This window comes from Syngnathoides biaculeatus, chromosome 10, assembly GCF_019802595.1.
Source record: "Syngnathoides biaculeatus isolate LvHL_M chromosome 10, ASM1980259v1, whole genome shotgun sequence".
NCBI classification, from domain to species: domain Eukaryota; kingdom Metazoa; phylum Chordata; class Actinopteri; order Syngnathiformes; family Syngnathidae; genus Syngnathoides; species Syngnathoides biaculeatus.
In genome coordinates, this window is record NC_084649.1 from 10609955 (window position 1) to 10637859 (window position 27905).

Below are 27905 nucleotides of genomic sequence, written 5' to 3' on the forward strand. Positions count from 1 at the left end.
ACCGCAACGAGTGGTGAGTCACAAAACATCTTCCTTTAAAAAACAAGCAAGCACCCTTCATTTTGTCTCACTCCTACAGGTTTTAATAATTTGATCATACATCACAAATTAACCCCAAAGCTGTGTTAGTTTCCTAATTTCAGTATGTACGATATCATGAGAAAGATACACAAATAAATGTGTACTTGTTCCAGTTCAACATTATAAATGCCATTTTGCCATAGTTCTGCTGAACAGCACGCACAGATATTCACATCATTGTTCTGACAAATGTTTCTCATATTTTGTCCTCTCATGTAATCTATGTACTGTACATGTTGTTTGTGGTAATAAGGTAAGCAACATAATAGTATTGCCTCTCACCAAGACTACAACCATATTAATAAACATATTGTTACAGTAACACTTTTCTGACTGTCATTTTTGTTATTCGCTCCATTATATAATGCGGGTGTACTGTAATCGGGTTGTACTTTCCCTTCATTTTTCATGTGGCCCGAGTAACTTCATATTCAGTACATGTAGCTGCTCTTAGATTTACTAGTATTTAAATAAGAATATAATACTTAAAAGAAGAACTATGAGCCTGTTTAGTTTTTATTTTGCCGAAAACATATAAACTACTGACATTCCGATAATATACAGGAAATGTATGTAACCTACAGCCAGTGGTCTATACCACATACTATACCTGTATATCCCAAAACAAATAAAATCTTACAGTGTACGTTTATATATACACGCACACACAATATATACATATATATATATATATATATATATATATATATATATATATATATATATATATATATATATATATATATATATATATATATATATATATATATATTACAAACGTTTCAAACAGTGTATATGTATACACACACATCATCACATCATATCAATATTCTATGGTCATCAGAGGACACTTGCTGTGTAATAGTATTCTCCTCTTTCTCCTCCTGTCCCTGCATACTCGAACATGGAAACGGGTGGACAGTACTGTATTGTAAAGTAAGTACATAAGTGTCTTCTTAGCCTACTCTAAGCAAAGTCACGTATGTGAGCAAAATAATACTTTCATTAGCTGTTAAATACTGTAGCTGTGGCTTTTTACCGTTTTATTGTACATGATATTTAAGATATGGGAAAGTCTAAACGATAAACACCACACTCTGCCGGACTTCATGTAATACTTGAGACTACTTTATTCCCTAATTTGTATAGAAAGAGGACCCGTAATTGAACAAAGTGAGACCCCTCCCCTCTTTACATACCATGTATACACACACACACGCATTTTACAGGCTAGTATCTAAAATTTATAGGGCCAATTTGGTTCCAAAACCCCATTTTGCTTAATGGTAACTTAGAAGGGTAGTTTTTTTAGTTTCCTAATGTCAAAGTTTATAACACTCAGCTAAAAATGTTCCGATGCTGATATGACCACAACATTGCAATTACCAAGATGCAAGGAGAATGCAGGAACTGAGAAAACATGCCAATCCTATTAGGACAAATGCACCACCAAAAAAGAAGTGCTTAATACATAGCGGAATGAAGAATAAATATAGTTGAGTGCATTTCTTGTCATTGACAAACAGTGAACAGGCATTTTGCCTTTTTGCATCAACTTAAAATAAAAAGTTGCGACCAAATCAAACGGGAGCAAGTGCCCTAGACCTTCACTTAGAGCGAAATAGAAAAAAAACATTTTTTAAAAAGATGATAGATGGTACAATTGATTGACTTCAAAGGTGATTGGGCTGTATTTATTGTCATTTCAGCGATGCAGTCGGATGTTTTTGTTGAGAAATGATTCTCAGGTGGCTGGGCGAGCCATTTCAATGGTGCAAATCCTGCTGCTAATGTCCAACAGTGACCTCTGCTTATAGGTACGACCTCTAACGTTTCCTTAAAAAATAGTTTCATTCCTTTGCAGAAGCACAGAGCAATGAAATATTTTGCAGGAACAGAAACCCACTGACTAAAATGGGAAGTGTTTTATTGCTGGTTTGTGTTTTTTTTCCCATGAGATTTCACAGGGAGCTCTTGGTAAAAAGTAAATTTAACGATCCAACTTTTTCACATTCACACTGATACACACAAAGTGCTTAGTCACAAGGCTGAAACACAGCAAAGACAATCTCAGTGGGCAACAAATACATAAACATGTTGTATTAGCTTTATATTGTCAGGAACATAAGAAATCAATCATTTTTAAAAAGCATGCATACCTCTTGCGTGAAAAAACAATCATCATTCATCTTCATTATATTTCATATTCCAACGTTATGCCACATAAAGAATAAGTCTGACAGAAAAGTCGAAAGGAAAAAAAATGCTCTGTCATATCTTACTTAACATTTGATTATAAAACAAAACAAAAAGCGCTGGCACTAGTTCAAAATATCTCCAAGATGGGATATCAAGAACATTGTTGGAGTGGTAAGGCCCTCTACTGGCAATCACACAAAACTGCAATAACCACTGTGGCGTGTGGAAAAGCTATAACAGATAAATAGCACACAATGTACTATTTACTATGTACTGTACTGTATGTGCATACATGTGTTCTGACCCAGCAGGGGCAGCAAGGCCTTCTCTGCTAACTTCAACACTTTAAGAAGCATTGATGTACATTTACAAACTAAATATTTAATCCATCCACTTTCTGTACCGCTTTATCCTCACAAGCATCGTGGGCGTGATGGAGCATATCCCAGCTTTCTTCGGGTGAGAGGAGTACACCCGGAACTGGTCGCCAGCCCATCGCACAGCACATACAAATAAACCATTAATGCACATATTCGCGCTGACTGGCAATTTAGCATCTTAATCAACCTATCATTCATGATTTGGGGATGTGGGAGGAAACCAGAGTGACCGGAGAAAACCCACACAGGCACAGGGAGAACTTGTGAAAGCCACACAAGCAGGGCCGGGATTTGATCCCAAGTCCTCAGAACGGTGCGGCACAGCACTTGTTATCTAGTCATGCTGTCCAAAATTTGTTCCACAAATTTCTATTCATTCATTCCCCACATTTCCAATATTTTATTCATTAAATGGGTTTGTCTCTTCATTTTGTAGCTCTTGGCTGCACTGCTTCATGCATGTGTAAATTGGATTGTTTGCATTTGCATTATTATTATTAGTATGCAATCATTTCAGCCTCTCTATGATGTTATGTCATTCTAATCTGCCCAGGTCTTTCAGATTCAATAATGATGGCCATTGTAATTTCTTCTTTTTCTTCTCTTCCTTTCAGTTTGTGCCGTTAGGGGTCGCCACAGTGTGTCTATTTTTTACATCCAAGCCTATCTCATGCATCCTCCTCTCTAACACCCACTGTGCTCATGTCCTCCCTCACAACATCCATCAACCTTTTCTTTGGTCTTCCTCTCACTCTTTGGCCTGGCAGCTCCATCCTCAGCACCCTTCTACCAATATACTCACTCTCTCGCCTCTGAACATGTCCAAACCATCAAAGTCTGCTCTCTCTAACCTTGTCTCCAAAACATGTCTGTGTGTTCATTCATTCATTCATTCATTCATTCATTCATACTCTGCTTCCTAAAGTCATCCATTCCATCTACGCCACCAGCACAAGGAGATGGAAGCAGCTCCATTTATTTACAGTGTGACGATGGTATCAGGCTTCAGAGATCACTGAGAATTCCGATGTCGGCGAATTCTTTACGGTAGCGGTAGCAGGACAGCGCAAGCAGGAAAGACCACTTGAGGCTCATAAGGCTCCAAACACAGGACAGGTAGAGACTACGGGGGTTAGTCAGGGCTGGAGGTGAGAAAAACATTACATTGTCAGTGATGTTATCACGGTATGATAGAACAGAATCATCCATCCATCAATTATGTGCAGAACTGGAAACAATGGCAGAGGAGTGTACATATTGTCAATCCCCAGAGCCATACCTGAACATGTTCATGCCTCACAGAACAAATTGAAAATCTACATTTACTGTGCAAAAGAAGCTCCTGTCAACACACACACACTATCACATACACTATATTTTTAAAAGTATTCACTCACCTGCCTTGATTCAGATATGATTTTAAGAGACATCCCATTCATTATCCATCACGTTTAATATAGCAGATGCTCTAACCATGCCATTATGACTGAGAATTATTTCCACTCATATATGTATTTACTGCTGCATTCCAAAAAAGTGCGAAATCCATTTTTTTTTAATTACTGTCGCTACGTTTGCACAAAACGTCATACACTTTTGTTTTATACATCCCGTAACAGAAACACACCCAAGTCTCCTTATAAACATATATTGTATTGTAGTTGCAGTACACTTAGTTGCACCGACTCAACAAACGCACAAAATATTAACACAGTCCGTTGGCATCACTCCAACCTCTGCAACTATAACGTCTTGAACTCTACAGGTAAGGGTTTTCACAAGGTTTAGCAGCGTGTTTATGGGAATTGATGAATTGATTTTTTTCCAGAAGCGCAAACTGGACAAAAAGGCCTGGCTCACAGTCTTCGCTCTAATTCATCCAAAAGAGTTCTATCGGTTTGAGATCCGGATTGTGCAGCACAGTCAGGTTCATCCACATCAAACTACAGTATGTCTTTATGAACCTTGATGTGTGCACTGACGAATTGGTGGACAGATGTGTTGGACTCGGAATGGGCCTTGTCCAAAATGTTCGCACAAATTTGGAAATGTCCAAAATATTAGCCACTGAGCTACAGTGAAAGGAACTCTCGATGCTTCTTCATAGATTAGAGATTTTGGACAGGCAAACACTTTCGGTATCACCCATTCCTTTTCCAACAAAGCAGAAACCAAGATCCATAGAGACATCGATGATAGAATTTGGTATAGATGATCTTCACAGACTGGACAGAGTCTGCCCTCAACCCAATGGAACATATTTGGGTTCATTTCGAGTACACAATCAGTCAGCCCTTCTCGTCCAACATCAGTTTGTGACCTCTCAAATACGCTCCTGGAAGAATGGGCAACAATTCCCATAAAGTCGCACCTAAACCTTGTTGGAAGTTTAAAAGCAGTAATAGCTGCAAAGGGTAGACCCATATAATGTTAAATCATATAAATTTTAAATGGGTTGACACTTAAAATTGTGTATGAGTCAAAACAGGCTAGTGAATAATTTTGCCAATATAAGGTACATATGAATATTCAAATTTAGAGATTCCATACACGAAGCCCGAGTATTTGTCAGCAGTTCTGGTTTATCATTCAAAAACTAAGAGATTCGTATGTTTCACACATACGCCAACATCCCTTCCTATACTATGAGAACAATGATTGTGGACTCACACTCCTCGTCACGGATGGCAATTGACAGGAAGGTAATGAAAGCAATGACCACAAGTAGAGAGAAGAATACACCAACAAAGAAGAAAATCTGGAGCCCCTTCAGCCATGTCCGCCAGTGGTCCTGCACGTACATGATGTGGGTGATTAGGGTCCACAGTGCCAGCACACCTGAAGGCCAGAACACAGATACTGTACTTTAATCCCTTTAAAGGACATTCATTGAAACACAATATAGTGGTATAGTGAATAATGTGTCCCCCAACTTGGGTGTTTTACAAGTTATGAGCAGTCTCTTGGTCATTATTTTTTTCCTTGTGTTGCAAGCCAAAAAGTGGATCACGAGGGAAGTTCAGATACGTCACCTCTTAAGCAAAATGACAAAGAAAAAAAGACTGCGAGTCATCGATACACTTTCCGGTGTTTATTGATGAACAAACACACAAGTACAAAATGAAAATAACTACAAGAGGTATGGAGCAAATGCTAATGCTGAACGCTGAAAATGCTAACCCCATGGTAAATGACCAAATGTAACGTAATTGATGGTTCTTTGAATGCACTTTGTGCATTGTCAAAAGTGAAACTAAGTATGTTTATGCTTCCCTCCTGATGGAGCTAATAGATACACTCCACATTGCCATTATTTATTATTATGTGAGAAACACAAAAAGTAAGTTAAAGGACTTCAAGTTCCCCATACTTTTGGCTATTTAGACCTCCATAGTGTGACTCTCTAACAATGACTTAGTTAAAAAAAAAAAAAATTATGAATTTCATTACAAAATCACCTTGGTTTTGTCATACTAGTGTCCAAAAAAAGCCCCTCTAACAGCTACCTCTGTTTGACCCAGTTTTGTATCCCCATTTTTGCATTAGACCACCTTCATTCTTCTTATTGGTTGCCTGTGTTGAAGATTCAATTGTAAGATGGCACATTTGTTGTGATGACAGCGCTGGTACGGGAGTGGAGAGGTAGATGGAGCTCTTCCCTAGTGGCGTATCTAAGCTTGAGAAATTCAAATGACCTGATTTCAACCCTCTTTCCAAAAAATGGCTAAAGCTCAGGAAATGCACAGACCATTTTAATTCATCTATACATCCATCCATCCATTTTCTTAGCCACTTATCCTCACGAGGGTCACAGGAAGTGCTGGATTCTATCCCAGCTGTCAACCTGCAGGAGGCAAGGTACACCCTGAACTGGTTGCCAGGCAATCGCAGCGCACAAAGAGACAAACAGCCTAGAGCCAATTTAGAGTGCATTTTAATTCATATTTTACATATTTATTGAGGTATAATTGAGCCAATATTAGATCCCAAATACTAGAAAAAGTTACTTCGGCATAATAGCATTCATAAAGTCTGTGTTAAGCGTGTTTGTATTTGTTTCATAGTTGTTTGCCCATGTCATGTCAGTTTGTGCAAGTTACTCTATTTAGACTCATATACTGTACTATTGATGAGGCTCATGTAAAGTTTCTTTAAAATGAATTTTATTTGTTTTGAATAATTTAACAACAAAATAGTTGTTTATGTAAGATGGGTTTATTATTGTATATGAGCATGATGTTGGTGCTTAATGATCTTTTCTGATTTAAGTGTGTTGGTACTATTTTGTAGCATGTGTAGCATATTACAATCACCTGCTGGGGGTGTTAAATCTCTTAGCACATTTTTTTCCAGTGGGGCTCTGTCCCTATCCCCAGAGAAAAGTAGGGGTTCACCGTCACAATTTTTAAACATTGTGATAAATGGGGATCTGAAAATTTGCTAACGTTGTTTTCTATACTAACTCATTTCTGTTTGCAGTTATGTTGGTAGTACAAAAATTGCCCATTCTCAAATTGTAATAATCATTTTCCATCATCAATATTTCTATGAAAACTAGTCAGTTAACACTTCTGCACAGTAGTAGGGGGAAAAAAAGCAAACACAGCTTTTTAACTGCTCAAATATAGCAACTGTCAAATTTGAACAATTGTGATCACACCATGACTCAGACTATTTACATGCTGAGTCAGTTAAGTACTTCTACCCCCGTAAAACCCCCCCCCCCCCCCCGCCCCCCAACCACCGCCGGAAGAGTGAGGCAGATGCTTTTCCACATTTAGAGCTCCGAGTTTATACTGGTGCCAAAAAATGACAAGGTACAAAAATGATGCATAAAGTGAAGTGGATTACAGTAGAGTAACGAGATAATGACAACAGACTTTTCACCAAGACATTTACAAACCTAATCTAAAAACTCAAAGGTCACATCCACGGATCCGGTTGCATAATCAAACTCAAGTCAAAATGGTTGTCTGCTGTGAGTGGTCCGTTGTAGTTTTAAACAAATATTTGATTTAAATAAACTGCATTTGGAAAACACAAACACGACATTACTCTCCCGGACACAAACAATGAAAATGAACTGGTACAGACCCAGAGTCACACACATTCTAATAGTTGTGTGGGATACTTTGCATGGGTCTATGTAGTTAAAGGTTTAGGGAGCCAAACGGATTCCTGCTAAACTCTCATGGCTCATTTTAAGCCGCTTTGTTCGTGTTCAACCAGACATTTTGTTGGCTCAGAATGAGCACGCTTCGTGGCTCCACTTTACCTGACAGTCCTCCCATGGCTGCTGTCCACGGCTGTCTGTACACGACATTCCACACAAGAAAAGCGGACGCCCCCACGAGAAAACCGAATGAGGCATAGCCGACACTCACGTACGTTTTGTTTATACCCATTATGGAAAAAACGAAAAAAGTTTTGAAGGTTAAAAAAAAAATGCTAACGAGAGTTAAGTGGGTCCCGTTTCAAAACTGTTGTAATAACTCGGTGTGCTCACAGGCGCAAAAAGACAAAAGTGCCACTGCTGATGTCATCCACTAAAAGCCACCTCCATGACAAGACGTTTAAAAGTGGGTGTTCAACTTGGAGCCAGTCTCAAGTAGAACGTGTCCGCTTGACGTTATCAGATTCAGCGCAAACCAACTCTGCGTCTATTTGATGTTGTGGGTGCAGCGACCTCTTGGGGAGCCGAAGCGGAGTATAGAGTCATCAATTAACCTACAATGAATGTTTTGGAGATGTGTTGGGAAACCGGAGTGCCCGGAGAAAAAACATATAGGTGGGGCCAGGATTTTGAATAATGGCCCTTAAGAGTTATGAGGCAGACGCTCTAACCACGCCATTATGACTGAAAATTATTTCCACTCGTATACGTATTTACTGCTGCATTCCACAAAAGTGCGAAATCTTTGGGTTGTTGTTTTTTTTTTTTTTTTTTTTTTAATTACTGTCAGTACTGTAGGGATTTGCGAGTTTGGACCCTACGCGTGTTCACGAGTCGAGGAAGATATGACCAATGATCAGAAAAAGTTAACAGCAAATGGATAATATGACAAAGTAATGTGCAATACAGACGTCCGGGTCTTATCTAGGTATCTGGCGCACACGACACGTGTGTCTTCTGGCAGAATAGCCAAAGAAGAAGACAAAAGCTGCCCGGTAGCACAAGGTTTTTATATGTATGGGTCCATGGTAGAAGTGGCTGCCCCCCGCAGTCAAATCCTGGGCCGGGATAGCACCCTTCCGCTCCTTATCTAGTGTCGTTTGTCTCCACGGCAACGCCTGGGAGAGGAGGATGGCACCAGGCGGTTTTCTGCATACAAAGATCAAGGACAGCCACCGGCTCCACAACACATCCTCGTCTGATTAGTAAATGGGCAACACTTTATTTGTTGATTAAATGTATAAGGTCGTATTTAAGCAAATAATGAAAGTCCAATAAAGTAAATTGGTCATCAGTACGTTAGCACAAAACTTCATACACGTTTGTTTTATACATCCCGTTACAGAAACACGCCCATGTCTCCTTATAAACATATACTGTACTGTAATTGCAGTACCCTAAGTTGCACCGACTGAACAAACGTACACAATATCAACACAGTCCATTGGAAAATTCCCTCCGTGAGCGCTCAATGCCTTCCGGAACCTTCGGTAACTCGGAGCGTGGTTGGAGTGTGCCATTTGATACTGATATCAAAATGATAGCAGATGAAAGATTCAGGGGTGTCTTGCGTGCGCTTTTTCTGAGCCACATGCAGCAGAACGGAGCGCTGAACCTTCTTTGACTCTGTAATTTCGAATAAATTGGAAAACTTTTCATCCGGCCGAATTATTGGACAATCATCTCAGCCAAAATAAAAGCAGAAGCCGGCAGGCTAAACACTGGCTGCGACTTTTATTTCTTTCCCTTTTCCAACCTTCAACATAATACAATCATAACTTGCTTTATTTATTGAAAAATATACAAGCATTTCATACATTTCCCAGAATAAGTAATGGAGGCAGAGGGGTCCTCATGCAGTCAGTAGAAATTACATTATGTGAAGTTATGTTGAATGACAATATAACGATGGATGAAAATACAATACTTTTCTATGAAATTGTGTTTAACCACTCACGATAGGGGTCTCCATGTAGGTTTGTAGTCAAGAGAACATCTCACAATCAAGTAAAGTGACCAGGGCAATATTACGCTATCATTTTGAGTCGCATTTAGATGATATCCGGATCACTTGTAACTAACAACAGACAATGCCGTAAACCAGCCTGGCACGGTGCCGTGATAAGCCACCCTCGCTCGGCGTCGCGATGAGCCACCCCGGCCGAAGCCGTGATCGGCGGACGTAGCGGCAACGCACACATTGACCCATTTAGCACCACTGACTTACGTACACTGATCTTTTGTTACATTCTGAGAGGATTTTGTGCCCCCATCCCGTAGCTATTATTTCTTTTGGTGGCTCTATATACACCTACCTGTCATTTGGAACCCACGAAGCTCTCGTCCTTTGCAACTGTGAAATCCATTTTTCATGACGAACTGGGTCTTTTGGAAACATATGAAGAGTAAATCCATCCTCCAGAGCGTTCGAACAATATCCAGCAATACAACAAGGAGGGGCGGCACGGTGGATCAGCTGGTAAAGCATTGGCCTCACAGTTCCGAGGTCCCGGGTTCAATCCCAGACCTGCCTGTGTGGAGTTTGCATGTTCTCCCCCGTGCCTACGTGGGTTTCATCCCACATTCCAAAAACATGCAACATTAATTGGACATTCTACATTGCCCCTAGGTGTGATTGTGAATGCGACTGTTTGTCTCCGTGTGCCCTGCGATTGGCTGGCAACCAGTTCAGGGTACCCCGCCTCCGGCCTGTTGACAGCTGGGATAGGGTCCACCACTCCTCGCGGCACTTGTGAGGATAAGCGGCGAAGAAAATGGATGGACAACAACCTGGCATTTTGGCTAACACGAAGGAACAAAGAGCTGCCTTCCCGCAGGTAAAACCAGTATAAACACATGAGGCCGGCGGTCTGCTCCTGCTGATAATGTCACTTCCTGCTTCTTCTTCAAAACAAATCCCTCAAGAGGATTTTCATGCCAGGGGTTAGAAAAAGCCATACACATCAAAATTATGTTTTGTGGTGAAAAAGCGGACGGGTCCATGCCGGCTACCTTAAAAACAGACTAAAAATCATGCTTTTCATGTCAGTGGACCTTTAAAGGGAAGGAGTGCAATGCACCTTTTTGCTAATATTATACAGTTTTATGCTGAATATGAATCATAAATCCGTTATGAAGGAAACATTGTTATTTTTCGATTATCTGCAAAAAATGATCGCACATTGCTGTATACGCCGGAGGACGGAAACGTGGCGTAGAACACTGATCTGGGGCGTGACGTAGGACGTTGTGACAACAACATGGATCCCGAAGGAATACACTGATGGAACGCCAATGAATTTTTCAATAATTCAGTTATTGGGTTTCAGATAACGAGAACATTTTTCCTCTAGCGTTGACTCGTCCCACAGTCGAATAAGTTTCTTTCGGCTTGTCCCGTTAGGGGTCGCCAAAGCCTGTCATCTCAGATAAACGCTCACATTTTTTTGATATAGTTTTTACGCCGGATTCCCTTCCTGATGCAACCCCTCAGGGGAAGTGAAGGCCCCAGTAAGATACGAAATCACGACCAGTGGTTTACCAAACCAATGCTCTAACCACAGAGCTATGGGGCCTTCAGTCCTACAGTCGTCAAAAAGCTATGGATTGTTGCGATTATCTCTGCAATAGCGTGTGCTTCTTTGCCTTCCTGTGATTGCAAAATTAACAGATTCAACATCTGACATTCAAGTTTGCAGCACTCCACACACCAGTGGTGTTCATACTAGTGTTCAAAATATACAGTATTTTTGTCCTCCTAGTGTGGTTTAGGAAGACTCATCTGCCATGGTGCTCCACAGCCTCTAGGTGTCGCTATTGACCCATTTATTGTCCCAACCCTGTGTTCAAAATGGTGTCCCTTTCAAGTGGGCAATAGACCCCCTGGATTGCAGTTATTCCGGGTTGACGATTAATTAGTTTGGCGCTGCCGTGGCTCCAATGCTAAACTAACCCTAACCCCCCCAACCCAAATCCCAAATTTTAAAAACCAGAGTACAGTGGTGCCTCGGTTCTCGAACACAATCCGTCCCAGAAGGCCGGTTGAAAAACGAAATGTTCAAAAACCGAAGCGTGTTTTCCCATTACAATGGATGGAAAATTAAATAATGCGTTCCAAGCCCAAAAAATACTTTTAAAGCATTTTTTTAGATTTTCTTGATAATAAACTGCATCGTAGAAATACATGTATAGTTTAAATACTTTATAGAATTAAATCATTTAAGAAATATATTTATCTTTATTTTATTTATTTTTTTGCTTAAAATGTATGCTATGCTGGGAGTGCATTGCCGTTTCTGTAGCGACTCGGCCCCCAGCCTTGTAAATCTTTTTTTACTAAGAAAAGTGCAGAATAACTTTAAACAAGCAATAATGAGGGAGAAAAGAAACAGACAAATTGTTTTTTATTCGCACAGAAAGTATGTAACGTACAAAAAATTTAACTTGCAACTAGAGGTAGGGTTAATGGAACAAAAAAAAAAGGAATGGTTAACAACTGTTTCAAATATCTTTGGTGGGGGTGACTCGTCCCTTTTTAACAAAGAAAATCTAATGCAGACTGTTTCTGCCGTCTTTTGAGGACCTTCCTGAAGTGGCTCATAACAACGTCATTGAAATTTTGCAGTGCTCTGCGACATTCTGCATTGTTAGGGTGATGGAGTTCTACAAAATTATGGATGTCGTTCCATTTGGCGCAGATAGCTTTTATATTGGCACTTGAGATATCCTTACTGCCTTCAGCCTCATCAGACGACATCTCCTCCCTTCCTCGCCAACACTATCCCAAGCTAACTGCTGCTCGTTTACGAAAATAAGAAGCAACTTTTCAACTTCCTCTAAGATCTGTGGCCTCTGCTTGGTCAACACGGTTTCTCCCTTAGCAACATCCCTTGCTTTGAGGGCATCCTTGTGTTTCAGAATGGTGCTGATCGTCGATTTCGCCATGCCATACTTCTTTGATAGGTCAGAAACACACACACATTCGTATTCGGCTATCAAATCCTTCTTGAAGTCGACAGTTTTACCCACCACTTTCCTTTTTTCAGCACCAGCAGTTCCACTTGCCTTCTTTGGAGACATGATCAGGGGTTAATATTGCTTAATTGGAAGAAAAAAAGTCACTACCGGACACAACTGCTTGCAGAGGAGTGTGTGGGTCAACTGGTTGCATCGTGCGCGGTTGTGTGTGTGTCGTTTCCAGGTTTTTTCGGGGGTGGGTTCGAAAGCACAATAACAAATCGTCGTGGGTGAGCTGATCGGGGTTTTCGAATACCTATTTTTGTTCGAAAACCAAAGCAAAAAAATTTTCGAAATCTTCGTTCGAAGACCTATTTGTACAAAAACAGAGACGTTCGAAAACCGAGGTACCACTGTATTTACCGTAATTTCCAGCTTACAAGCTGCTACTTTTTTCACACGCTTTCAACCCAGCAGCTTGTGCGATGATGCGGCCATTTTATGGATTTTTTCGGCTGCAAGGGGCGCTCGAGCAGAAAAGGTAAGTGAGACGGGTGGAATATGTGTGTCGAGGAAGACGCAAGTTTTATACAACTCCACGCTTTATGGATAGTTTAAACATACTGTCATCATGGATAGTACAAGAAGAAATTCCGACAACGAAGCTTTCAAATTAAAAGCAATCGAGCTCGGCGATAAACAAGGAATCAGACCTGCTGCTCGTGAACTAGGAATAAATGAATCGATGGTGAGACGCTAGAAACGGCAGAGGGAAGAATTGCAGGAATGCCAAAAGACGAAAAAAGCCTTTAGAGGTTGTAAAGCCAGGTGGCCCAAACTGGAGAATATTCTCAAAGACCGGCTGAATACACAAGAGACCAGATGGCCAAGGTGTTTCCACTGTGCAGATGGGACTGAAAGCAAAAACAATCGCCACCGAAAACAAAATTAATGATTTCAAAGGAGGACCGTCATGTTGACTTTGAATTATGAAGCAAAAAGGTCTGTCCACCAGGACACGGACAACTCTGTGTCAACAAGTGCCGTCCGACTACGAGGAACAAGTCGCAAACTTTCAACAATTAATTTGAACAAAGATAACAGAGAATTCTATCAGACCAGACAACATCATAAATATGGATGAGATACCGTTGACGTTTGACCTGCTCCCACCAGGACCGTCAACAAGAAAGCTGAAGCATCTGTCACACTGAAAACAACTGGCCATGAAAGGACGCACTTCACCTGGGTTTTAGGCTGCACTGCAGCCGGACTGAAGCTTCCACCAATGGTAATTTTTAAGCGGATTACTATGCCAAAGAAAACTTCCCGAAAGACATTGTCGTGAAAGTTAACACGAAAGGGTGGATAGTAGACAGCCTAATGATAGAATGGTTGACCGAGTGTGATGGCAAGCGACCATGAGGATTTTTTCGGAGCAAAAAAGCATTGCTCGTTTTGGATAGCATGAGGGCCAACATTACGGGTTCTGTAAAAGCAGCCATCAAGAGGATAAACTCAATTCCAGCTGTGATTCTTGGGGGCACAACAAAGTATTTGCAGCCACTTGACATCAGTGTTAAGTGTGCATTTAAAGTGGCCCTCCGAGTTGAATAGGAGGCTTCGATCACCAGTGGGGACAAATCATTTACCAAAACTGGCCGCACGGAAGCGGTGTGAAAAAAATCCACCATCACTAATGGGTGTCAAAAAGCCGGCCTGTTGCTTGAAGGGGGACAGCACAATCTCAGAAGTGATTTGCCTCTTGATGAGAGTGACACTAACAACGAAAGAGAGACTCACAGTGTGTGGCGAACAAGATCTGACCCTATTCCAATCCCACACGGAGGAGGAAGACTTCCGGGGTTTCAGTGCACAGGAGGAAGATGAAGACGGCTCTCAGTGACTTTTAACGGTATTTTTTCTTAACAGCCCTGTTTGTGCTGTGCTACCGTGTTGCTATGCTATATTGTTGCTGCTGCATCTCAGTCAAGTTTACCGGTATGTTTCATTTTTAATAGCCCTGTTATTGCTGTGCTACTGTGTCGCTACCGTGTAGCTGCCGCAGCTGTTTTTTTTTTTGTTTTGTTTTTTTAATACCAGCCCTGTTTGTGCTACCGTATTGTTGCTAGGTTAAGCTAAGCTAAGGTATTAAAACTCTGTGTACCCTCTTTCTTTATAAATATCTCATTTTTCAATATGGGTTTCAATGTTGGCACTTGCAGCTTTTACACAGGTGCGGCTTATGTATGTACCAAATGCTATTTCCTTTACAAATGTACTGAGTGAAGCTTATAAGCAGGTGCGCTCTGTCGGCCGGAAATTAAGGTAATAGTAAATATTAGAAACGTTTAAAATTTAAGATGAACATTTAGATTTCAGGTAAAGTGTTTTCATGGGGAGGAAAAGGCACCAGGAATGATCCATCTCCATCAACATTTTCAGGGTAAGGAAGGAAAACTAGACAATGAAAGTTTCTAAAAACTCGCTTCCAATTGCAGCAAGGAGTTGCTGTGCATGTGTATGCCGTCACTTTAAAATAGTGGGCCATCATGTTGAAATACTTGGCAGATACTGATAAAAATAATACTCATTCAACGTTCCCTTCATTTTCTCAATGGTACATCTGTCTCTGTATATTCTCTGAACCAGCATGTCTTCCTTGGCGAACAACAGCAGGTCACACCATGATGTGCCCGTCACCAACATCTCTCCCTGGATGTGTATATAGTGCTCGTCTGTGTTTTTTAGGAACGCTTCTCCTTTCTCGAATCTCAAGAAGGGGCAGTCTATGAAACTCTGAAGGCTGGAACAGCTGACATATACCAGTCCAAAATTGGGATCGTCAATTGGGTCGTACACCAAGCCATGAGGCCGGGCCCCCAGCCATGGAGAATTTGCATCAAGGACCAAATTACAGGGGGTCCAATTGACGCAAACATTGCGACAGTACAGATGAAGTGCTTGACGCATCATTTCCTCCTCTTCCTGAGCTGATATGCATGAGACTTTGTTCACCACCTTGAAAATCAGCTTCTGCGGGTAACTTGGTTCTGGTTTAAATGTACAGGTCTGATCAGGGTGGATGCTCAGGTGCATCTCCTGCATCCGCTTTTTGGTCTGCTTGCTCTTCCGTATGAACTGCTTCAGATCGTCAGACATCTCCCAGTTAATCTCTGGGCTGTGATGAGTCAGGGGAAGCTGCGGCCATTTAGGAGCATTAATGTGATATGTAAAATCCACTCTTGATGGAACAAGATGCTGGCGGGATATGGGGTAACCCCGAGGAACATGACTAAAAGCGGTGTCCACTGATTCAACATCATCTGTTATTCTGGCAATCAAAGGTTTCTGTTCAGGACAGTCCTTGTAGCATTTGGCAAGTTTGGCCAAAAAAAAATCAGGTGGTGAAATAGGAACACTGGAACACTTGTAGGGGCTCTTCCTGAAATATAGCATTCAGCATGAAATGTGACAAAAACCTGGCAATAGATATACTTTGCACCATTCTTACCTTGGAAAGTGGAGGATGGTCTTCTGGAGACAGCATTCTGGTGTCTTGTTTTTGGGGTAAGAGATAAGAGAAACAGTATTTGATGGCTACATTGCAAAATGCTTCAATAAATCCCATTTAAATATGCTTCTTTTTTTAACTGTTAAATATATATACATGTATAATAAAGAGTGGACCCTTGAAAGTTTAACACAATCTGCCCCCTAGAGCCTAGCCCATTCTGGATTGGGGATTTTAAATTCAATTAATACATAAGAAATAACACAGAGCACCAACTTTAGCCATCAGAGAATTTACATTACTGTACAGGCAAAACTTTAAGTTATAGTTTATGAAGTTTGAATTTAGTACAGTTATCTCAATGTGGCACTCACTTGAGATGTTTGATATTTCAAAATTAAAACCAGAAAATTTGTTGTACTATACATCAAAATCAGAATTATCTTTATTTGCAAAGTATGTCAATACATGGAATTTGTCTCCAGTAGTTGGAGCCATTCTAGTACGACATACACGTCGAGTGCGAGAAGACAGTCAATTGAGACAAAGGCATTGCGTTAACAGGCATTTTTCGCATGAAAGCATTAAAAATATATGCTGACAGTATATACATCTGTTTAGTTGAATATATAGTACTGTATAATAAATGATTATCATCTTTCTACCTTTTCTTGATTGGCTAGGAGAAATCATATGGTTCTAGTCCCTTCATAGTGAGACATACATTGGAGGATTACAATTAACAGTCAAATGTGAAAACAGGAAAACGTGTACTCAACTTTGTCTTAGAGGTGCGATGATGTGGTACAGGGAGGTGCAACAGCAATATATAGATGCATTAAAAGACCCAGTATCCAAACAGTCCTTTGATTTCTCCCGTAGGAATGTTGCAATTCCAGCCAATATAAAGCTCCTCACGAAGTTCTTCCTCAACTTATCTCTGCTGCTCCCTCCGAAGACCTGTAGTTTGTTGGTGATCAGAAGCATAGTGTGTCCTCCAACAACCCTTCAACATTTTCCACTTCTAGGTCCATGGATTGCCCTAGTGATAGAGAATATCCTCTACCACAGCACTTGGGGGTGGCAACATGACGCAGAGGATAGATGTACACCCCACAACTACAGGGTTGCTTAACTTAACTCACATTGCCTAAGAATCAGTGTGGTTGGATGTTTGGTGGTGGTTCAAGGCGCAGAATGGCAACTACGCTTATATCACAATGCTCTAGAGTAGCTATAGTTTACCAAAACATGGGCGTGACTGAGTGAATGAATAAATGATTAATTGGTATAATTATGAAGCATCTGTGAGATAAGTTGAATGTATTATTATTAATGCCTTTTAAAGCTCTGGGTGCCATAAAGGGTGACCACATTTTTTTTCTAGGCAGATGACATTGTCCTCTTTATAACATCTGCCCAATCCTCAACCAGTAGAGGATATTAAAGTGCTCATTCACAGGATACCAAAAGAGTTACTGTAGGTTTGTCCTTCTAGATCACCTGGAAGTCCTTTTGACTAGAATGAGATGGAACTTAAATCTCTGTCAGTTATTCCTAAAAACTGGGAGCAAACGGTTTCTTGAACAATTCCTTCAAGATCTGCCTAGCCACACTTAATTTCAGGTATACAGTATATCAAGCTTGCATTATTTCACTAATTGTTTAAATCAGGTTCACAGAATGGTATTTAAGCAGTAAAATTGTTTTTGCAGTCCCCGCTGGCAGTAGTCTAACTTTAATAGGGCCTGTATCTGAGGAGGGTATTCTCTGTCCTGTGACATCAGTCCACCTTGCCACTCAAGTCTTGTCACAAACATTTGTTAAGAGGGAAAACCCTGGCTTTCAGCAAAGTTCTGAAATTCATCATCAAATTTCTTGGAGTCTTCTTTTCCAACCCTGGCAGCCTCCCTGGGTCTCAGGACACCGTGGATTCCACTTCGCTCCTTAAAATTGACAAACCACCCTTTACTGGCCTTGAATTCCTCGGCACTGCCTCCAGGGTTGTCTCTGGTGAGGGCGTTATGGAGTTCCCTTGCCTTGTCACAAATTAGGGTCTCTGACACAGTGTCGCCCCTCAACTGTTTATGGGTGATCCACTCAAGCAGAACCTTTTCCACTTCTTCCACTTTATCAGTTCTTCTGCTACTAAGTGTTTTTACCCCTTTTGCCACATCAGCAGCTTTGATGGCTTCTTTTCTCTTCAATATGGTTGATACAGTTGACTTAGCCATATTGTACTGAACAGCCAGATCAGACACACGTGTACCTCTCTCCCACTTGGCGATAAGTTCCTTTTTCAGTGCTATGGTTGTCATCACAGTTTTCCTCTTTGGCTTGCCATCCCGGGCACCCTTCTGTGTTGACGTGGGATAGGTATCGCACACAAAAAAGATCATGAAAATGAAAAAAAAAAACACTTTAGTAATTGTCCTTGAGACGTTCAATGAAACGAGGTAATACCTCAGTATGTTTAGGCATGCATGTTAGCAGTTCAGAGTCTGGATTTGTGTCTAACTTTCAAACCCTATATTTATCTTATTAATCCTACAAACTGGACTTTCAAGGGTCCACTGTATTTTTGAAACCCTCCTGAGATTTTGCTTATCTCTTATATTGTCATCACTTTTGGGGATTCTTCTCTTCACTGTGATATCCCTCTTTTCAAATATACATATGACATATTTCAGGTTAAAAACTGAAATCTGAAATGAAATTTTACTTTAGAAATACATTTGTCCTCATATTACAATGGAAGTATGTTTTTTGTTCTATTACTGATATAGATCTACTATACTCAAGGGTTTGGGGGAAAAAAGAAGTGAGACAATGTTAATTTAAGATTTATTGTATCATTTTTCAACTTGAAATTCAACACTTTATGTAATGAGATGCAGAAAAACACATTCCTCACAAAATTTGGCAGTATGTGCACCACAGATGTATTTTTGGCAGTTTCTGCATGTAGTTTGTGTCTTTGTGTCCTTTAATGGTCCACACACCTCGCAGCGCTTCCTTTTTCCACCGGATACAACCTAGAATAAAAACATGAAAAAAATCAGGACAGTTCAGGATTTATTTCTATTTTATTTCTGAATTCTCCTACACTCACACATACGTCAAACATCTGCAACTGGACACTTACTTCAAAAATTTGAGGCTGTGGCAGTGAGGCCTGCAAGTGAGATAGGTAGGGCCTCTCTCATTCTCTGGGACATATTTTCTCCTGTGGAGGTGTAGTTTTCCTAGCTCCTCAAAAGACAAGTCTTCTTTGGTTCCATTCTGGGTTGATTCCCATCCAAATTGTAAATGGTTTACAGCCCAAAACATCCATGAAGTAAAAAAAATATCACAAGTAACCACTGAAACCTTCTTTGACAGAAGTAGTAGGCCAGCAGTTTGTCAAAACTGTCGACACCTCCCGTAGTAGGTCATGTCAAGCACGACCTCTGGCTTGCAGTCCTCCTAGCTACTTATTGTTCCATTACTGAGTAGCATGCGAATGAATGTCACATTTTTTCCTTTTTAGTTTTGGTTCTAGTTCTGGTTCTAAAAATCACCCTCCCTTCCTTTGCATCACACAGACTTGAAGTTAACCACACTCTTGACCTTTAGACAACAAGGATGACAATGACAATGTAGGTATGTAAGATCCATGATGTTCTTTGCTTCTCCACTGGTGAACTGAAAACTCAAATGGGTGACACCTATAGTCGTTTTCTGATTGTGTCTGGAATCATCAGTCAAAGGATGACTTGAGCTCCTGAAAATCACTGCAAACTTTGTGAGTCCTAGGACATTTGTATTATGTTACCAAGAGAGTGGAGTGGAGATGAATTCCTTCCGGTGACTGGTTCTCTACCTGTGCCAGGAATCATCTGTGGTGGTTCTCCTTACGTTGTATATTCCAAGTGAAACACAAGGGAATCTTCAAATTAGCTTTTACAATCAGAATACTACACTATGATTTGATTTCTAAATTACCCTCATATTCCAAAACACCTTCCTTTTCCACGTTGTCTCTTTTGTTACAACCCATTACAATCTGAGAGATCATATTGAGGGTGGAAAATTCTGCAATCGGTACTACTATATATAGATGTATTTCTTGTTTTTTTTCCCCCACCACTTTAATGTGCAGGTTAGAGGACCTTCACACAAACGTGGAATCAATTCAAATCAATCAAAAGCCTTTGTCATTATGACTCTGCATACGTGATAGAGCGCTACGCCACAAAGTGCTAAAGACAATATAAATACAAAAGAATAAAACATATTAGAACTAAGATAAAGTAACTCAGATGAAATATTTACAATCAAGGAACAGTTGTTGCTAAAAAAAAAAAAAAAAAAAAAAAAATATGGTGTCTCCAGTCTGATTGGCCATGTCCAAGCATTGGTAAGATTATTAAACATTTGTACTCCATCATTGTACGGAAAGTAACAGAAGTAAAAACAAAAGAAAGTGCAGTTGCTTAGATTTCCATGTTAGATGTTGTGCATTGAGTGGGTCATACAGTGTAGGGCTGCATGACATTGCAAATTTTCTTACCCCGCGATATATTGTGTTGAAAAAAAAATACATAATAGCATTCACATAAATTGTGAAAACCCACACACTTCTTTTCCTGCTCAATAAAAACTATGCCCAGTAGAGCGCAAAAGTATATAGAGTCATTTTTATGTGTGCCTCGATTTAAATGCACTGTAGTACAGCCAGACATGAAGTTAAAATAGCTTATTTTCCCGAGTTATCCCTTAGATTCATGAGCACATTCTCAACACTACTTCTTTTAAAATCAAGCTGTTATTTACTATTTCAGAGACGTATTACTTTTTCCGCATTTGAGCATTAGTTTAAGCAAAACAGGTTATGTACACCTGAAGTTTGTATTTTCAATCATGCCAAAGTTCTCTGAAGGGAGCGGAAGCCAATTTCCATCGGCCCCTTTAGAAATGCATCAATGAAAACAGACCACATGGATGGATGTTGTTGTCAACATTTGATTGTGCCAGTTATGTCAATAAAATGTGTTTGAAACAGCCATTTATTACGTGATTTTTTTTTTCAAAAACATACCTTTTCTGTGCCACCCTGTATTACCCTGGGTTGCTCCGTGCATGTTGTTTGATGGGTTATAATTTTCTGTAACATTCGTGCTAATCTTATTAGGATGTCCAATAAAGTCAGTCTGGTGGTCACTTATTCATTTTACAGTTGATTTACTGAATATCACCAACACCACCATAGCACCAACATTGTGTCGGACCCTGCAGTGTGACTAGTGCGTAATTTCATGATCACTGATTGAAGGGTGGTCGAAAATGACAGCAGTTATCCGGCCAGAAAACACCCACACTGTAATTGCCTGTAGATTACACAATATAATTTTTAAAGTACCACAAATTGACAAAAATCATCCATATTCACTAAAATGTTATACGTTATCATCATTTAGCACATCAGACATGTCCAAAAATGGACAAAAGCAGTTATCTCTAGTTTTTCAGTGAACCAGACGCATGATCAAATATGGCGTTTGTATTTTTCATGCAAAGATTTCACTCATTTCTCTAATGCTGCATTTCCATTCCAAGCTCCAGAAAAGTGTGGCCCTGCTCTACTCCAGCCTCCGATGGTCTGGCCTCAGTTGCTTTTCCATTAAAACAGGCATCAATCAAAAGTGAGAGGGACTGGAGCAGTATCAAGAATACTGTATGTTGACATGCTCCTTTTTTGTCACACCTTCAATCTCACTGTAGGTCATCTTGTACCTAAAATGCCAATACATCTGCAGTCGGCTACAGAACAAAAGCTGCTTTAAGCCTGCACGACATGGTCGAGCCTGACTGGACAGGGCTATTGTGTAGAGTTGCAAACACACAAGCAATTCACAAATGAATGCCCGGTGAGCCTGTATAGATGTTTGATTCTGTGTATTCAGTGTCTTGGGAAACCAGTGGTTCCCAAACTTTTTTGTGCACCATCCCCTTTTTTGGAGATGAAATTTTCAGTGACCCCCCCCCCCCCCCCTCCAAATATTATTTCATGGGAATCCACAAAACACGAACAACAGCTGCTGGGTGTAACTTAATGAAAAGTGTTCATGGTAGCCCCGCAGTTGTGCAAAGCATGCAGAGTCTTTGAGCATTTAGAGCAATCTAAAATGAAGAGCAATGCGTCAGGGCATCCGAGGTAAAACTGTGCCAACACAAATATGTGCTCATCTGACATGACACACTGTGGCAACCCCTAACAGGACAAGCCGTAAGAAAAATAAAAAGAACACCCATTAGAACGATAGTCCAGTCCAATGACCATTGTGGAAACGGTGTCAAGACTTCGAGGACTGTATCCCGTTTACAGTGACTAGTAGTGCACAATCTGGATTGTGCAAATGTTGCAGATACACCTCAGTCGATTGTACAACTGGTGCAGATGCTACTCAGGTACGAGAGGCTGGTATTGGTCAACAACAGTTATTTGTTTGGGTCACTGATCTGGTGACTCTGGTCACAAATTTGCTTTTTCATTAACAGGTACATTCCACATTATAGTGGCAATACTTATAGTTAGGTATTGATGTAAAACAATATTTGATGCTTTACATCCTTTTTACATGGCTTGATGCAGTTTGGCTGGCGACCTCACAAAGTTCACAAATTTGTTATTACAATGTGAAATTTTACTTTGAGTATTCATACTGCTTCAAAAAGAAAACAACTAAACATACATGGACGGGCAGAGGTGGAAGTGTGAAATGAGGAAGCGCATGAAAGTCCTTATTTGCTAATCAGCAGACATGATTTAGTCATATGACTCCATGAGAAAGCAAAACGGACTCTTGCTCTCAAACTACTTGGGACAACCCCAAGCAACCTTGTCATGAGTTTAGAAGCTTACAAGTGTCACTCTAAATGGTCACTATGTACCTCGCCGGAAAACGTGTATACTTTTTTTTTTTTTTGGGACAAAAGGAAAATGACATGGGCCACTCCATATATGTACTGGCTTCACAAACATGGCCTGTTTAAAAGTGAAACAAAAAGGATGGGAAAATAGACAGTGGTGTTTTAATTGTATATTCACTGGAGGATTTATTCATTTTGAATAATATTTACAAAAAAAGGTGAGCTGTTGTACTCATCCTTCCTGCTGGTAAGGTTAGTGGAGAAGCTTACTAGCATAGCTCGATAGTCGCACCATAAAAAAATCCTGAATCTCATTTTCCTGTCACTTTTCACCCATTGCTTTAAAGGAGGAAATGTACAATAAACCCTCCAATCTGAAGTAATATAATTATTACATATATTTTGGACATTAATTGAAAAAATAAAATGAAAATAAAGAACATTTTTGAAATCCACATATTATCTGGATAGGTGCCAGCTTTCACTGCCAGACCCGGAAGAAACATCCTTGACCCTGCCCCATGACATCGCCAGTGCTAAGCATTACAGACCATTCGTTCTCGCTAGGCCAAGATGCCGACATGTTGTGCACCAAACTGCAACAAAACTGAGAAAACACACCCAGATTTGTCGTTCTTTAACCTCTCGTGGGTTCAACATGACAGGAATAAAGCTGTGGATAAGCTCCAGCACTCCCGCGACCTTCATGAGGATAAGCAGCGAAGAAAATGGATGGATGGATTGATAGATATACACATGTAATTACTTTAGGGAAGTCACCATTTTTTTTTTGCATTTTATATTCCAGATATAAATAAACCATTAGATAGACCTACGCCGTACTCAGAAAATAAGATCGCATTTTTGATCAACTTTGGACATAGCCCATTTGCATTCCAAGACCATTAAAAATGTGTAGTCACAGATTTTCCACTGGATGTACAAGTGGTCTTTTCATCAAACTGTCATGGATCATAAGTAAATTGATATGGAGCACGTCTTCGTCCAAACAAAAACCTTCGTATCTATCTGAGGAAGTTATGCAAACATGTTGATCGCGATCCAAGTTAATTCTGATGCGCTCCATTTTTTTTTCGACCTTATCAGACTCGCGACAACACTGCCACAGTTGGCATTAGGTCACAAAGAGAACACGAACCCCAGTCTTTCGAAATGAGCCTGTTAGCAAGATGTCTGAGGTCCATATTTTGGGATTGTTGTGCTCCTTCGTCAGCGTCTTGCCCCCTCTCCAACAAGTTAAGTTTCCCCAGTGTGTATTCTGGCTCAAATGCATAGTCTTGAACATTGTACATTGTTATTTTCGCTGTGTTTGTTTGTAATTATTATTCACAATAATCAGCCACAGAATGCCAGATAGTGGACGTTCTCTGTTCGGTGAAACATATCCACGAGCCATGGGGGGTCAGAACAGGAAGCACTGCAGACGTGGCAAATGCTGATTGGCTGTCAGTTTTCCAGCCGGGTAAATGGAAATGTCTAAGAGAGAGAGGAATTTCGATAATACTTCCCCAATTTAGACCTGTTTCTAGGTCAAATCTGTGGATAATGTAGGCATTAAAAGAAACATTGAATCCTCTACTAACTTTTAGTGTGTGCTCCCATTCCTATTTTTTTCCCGCAAAGTCCTCCCTTAAACACCATTACCAATGCCTGATGTTAAATCTGTCACCAGGAATAAAAAAAAAACGATTCCACTGTCATGATGTCACATATTGTTATCGGTAAGTAGTAACTGTTTCGGAAAACATTTTTAAGGTAATCCTACCAACCCCGAGAATGACGATTTTGGGCACAGGAGAACTGTTGAAGTTGATTCTACATGCGTGACGACTGCCAAAGAAAAAAATAAATCTGCACAACACTATCAGAAAATCCTTGCCGAGTGACTTCAGGTACCAAATGAAAAACCAAATAAATGATGGTCAGATGTAAAGAACATCATAAATCCCAGTACATTTCTTTCTGCAATGTTCGAGTCAAATTTGTATACTTTGTGTGTTGAAGTGACAAAGAAAAATCTATTTGTATTAAAATATTTTATCAGGTTTTTTATATGCCATCTTAATCTGTTTTTGTATCATTACAAAAAAGTGAAATACTGCTGGATACAACCCGTACGTAACTTAAAGTTGTGAATTATTAAATACTGCCATACAATATTCTTGTGCAATGTTTGACAATAGTGTGGGAAATACTTTACAAAAAAAAAAGACGTGCTCTTCTGAAAGGCTCTCTCGATTGATAAATGTCCTGGGGAGCTTTACGCAGCTTTTTTTTCTCCCTTAGAATATAACAAAATTCGTAGCATCATAAAACAACACATTTTTTGTTTTTTTTCCTGCCCATATAGCCCTTCTCTAGTTGCATTATCATTCAAAATAATCCTTAAAACAAGCAGTGAAAATTTACCTTTTTGGGGGAAACTCTTGGACGCTCCTGAAGTAGCAGGTCTTGGTTTGCCATTTCCTCACTAGTGCTGGGCTGAGAAAAATCCATTGCTGAATAGACGTCACGAAAAGCCATTGCCTGACGTGCGGTTGTGTGTGGTTCTTTAGGATGACTTTCAGGATAATCCAGTGTGACGCCATTGTCTGTTCCGCTTTCTTGTTCTAATGCCAAGCTCTGATTATATTCTATTTGCTGCTGATTAGATTCATTGGCTAATAGCTCTGACACCTCTTTTTGATGCTGTATAGGTGTATCAGGCAATGGCAAAGATCCTTTAATTGCAGATGGCTCTGACACTACTGTTTGCTCCACCATAGATGCACGAGCCAATGGCTCTGATTCTTCCACTGCAGATGACAGTAGTATTTCTGTTTGCTCTTCTTTAGTTGTACTCGCAAATGGCTGCAAAACATGCGTTTCCTTCTCTTCAGTCACATTAGTCAGTGGTTTAGTATGTTCCATTTTAGGCCTTTTGGCACATGGCTCTGCTCCCGTCTCCAAGGGAATGTCCAGTTCAGGTGGCTCCTCTCTCACAGCCGTAGCTGGTCTCCCCAATCGATTGTGATCTTTTAGAGAAAAAGAAAACACAAATGCCACCTTATATCAATATAATAAAACGTCCAACACACAAATATTGAAATTTAAAAGGACCTTAGTATGGAAGACTGACTTTTTGAATTGCTTGCCATCAAGTGCAACAATAAATACATGTAACACAATCTAATATAATAATATAATATAATATAATACATCTTTGTGACGTGCCTAGTTTCCAAAAATGAGCCTGTGAGCAAGTCTTTCTGAATTGCAATTTTATTTATTTACACCTGGTTCATTTATTTTCTGGGTCTGTGATAAAATGCTGACTCCTCAGGTGAAAATCCTCACTAAGGTCGTTGGCGCGCTGACGCCTGCATCTCAGATGACTGAAGGAGAGCTGCAGTGCACCCTGAACTGCTTGCCAGTCAATCCCAGGGCACACATACACAACCATTCAAACTCACATTCATACCAACGGACAATTTAGAGCTCTCAAACAACTTCCCGTTTGTAATATTGAATATAAGCAAAATAACAATAATGTGTTACACTTATATTGTTGCTTTTCAAATAGCTCAAACAGGTTTAAAATTGTTTTACAAGGGTTTTCATTTAAGAAAAAGAGATGTGAAAATAAAATTCATTTCATTCATTTTTTATTTGAAATGTGGATTACGGAAATCTGAAAATTTGAATTTTTACACAGCTAATTTATAGGGTCGTATCGATGGTTTGTATTGTCCTATTTAGTTGCACACTAGCTGTGAAAGTTCCTATATTTAATTTGTGATTTACATTACAGTACTTGTATGCATTATTTGGTATTTGAAAAAAAATCAGTCCAGGCTGAGAAAAGTATCCTACTGATGATATTTCGTTCAGAGAATGAGTCGCATGAAACGCATGACCAAATATACAGTACAGTACACTGAAAACTGATTTTGATATCACCTCTCCGAGGGCGCATTGCGCGTAGACCACTTTTTTTAACGCTGGAGTGCGTTGGGGGCAAAACAGCCTGACACTATTGACTTGAAGCGACTTTTCTATGCAAACCATAAGCATACTCTTAGTATTCGATCCCACTATTCCAATGCTGAGTGTGAATGATAAAAGTGAAGCTACAAACCCATTACGGCAATATTCCCACGGGTAGTTATCACATTCTTCAGTAAGGACCGCAGACATTCGTTCTCCTCTTGGTATGTTTTCACTATATGCGCCACTTCTTGATATATCTCCATGGCGAAGCGGGTGAGACGTTCAGTTAAACGGGACTGAAACGCTTGCATCTGGTTTGCGGTCGACATGTCGGAAAAGTGCAGTGCGAAAACGCCAGATTATCTTTATGCACTCACCGAGCAAAAAACACAAACGGGGACGTCTAACAAAGAAAACCCGGAAGAAGACGCAAACCAAAACGATCCGATTTCCGGTCAAATTTCGGTTAACCGGAAAATATCACGTGGTCGCCCATCAAATTAAAAATACACCGTAATTATTTTAGCCACACTTTACTCAAAAAAAGTTAACACTGAAAATAGATAAGTCAGGCCAGTGTCCACAAGTATCGTTTGGGGTCCTAACATAATTTAAGACAAAGTTTGCTGTCATACTGTGGTCAGTGAATGAAACACTGTCAATTTAGCTTTATGTAGTTCAATCTACACTAATAGAACAC

General features: G+C 40.1%; 1 protein-coding gene across 7 annotated transcripts; it reads right to left on the reverse strand.

The window, feature by feature from the left end:
- Positions 1–857: 857 nt before the first annotated feature.
- On the reverse strand, positions 858–27652 carry LOC133507525 (heme transporter hrg1-A-like). Of its 7 annotated transcripts, none has more exons than XM_061832654.1 (4): positions 7936–8288; positions 5331–5498; positions 3652–3802; positions 858–3618 (listed from the first exon to the last, which is right to left on the reverse strand). In XM_061832654.1, exons 1-3 carry the CDS (start codon positions 8063–8065, stop codon positions 3666–3668), a joined length of 435 nt encoding a protein of 144 aa, XP_061688638.1. In that variant the 5' UTR covers positions 8066–8288; the 3' UTR covers positions 858–3618; positions 3652–3665. The 7 variants fall into 7 exon arrangements, with proteins under 7 accessions (XP_061688638.1, XP_061688637.1, XP_061688636.1 ...); XM_061832648.1 differs by lacking the exons at positions 858–3618; positions 3652–3802; positions 5331–5498; positions 7936–8288 and adding exons at positions 11820–16234; positions 16304–16347; positions 25646–26250; positions 27354–27652; XM_061832653.1 differs by having other exon boundaries at positions 858–3802.
- Between the last annotated feature and the right edge of the window lie 253 nt (positions 27653–27905).

Bases quoted from the DNA above. Each gene is read 5' to 3' on its own strand.
- LOC133507525 (XM_061832648.1), bottom strand. From the start codon at position 27,534: ATGTCGACCGCAAACCAGATGCAAGCGTTTCAGTCCCGTTTAACTGAA. The intron at 26,251-27,353 runs GTTTGTAGCTTC...TTTCTCTAAAAG, and splicing joins TGGGAATATTGCCGTAATGG to ATCACAATCGATTGGGGAGA. The intron at 16,235-16,303 runs GTAAGAATGGTG...GCTATATTTCAG, and splicing joins ACCATCCTCCACTTTCCAAG to GAAGAGCCCCTACAAGTGTT.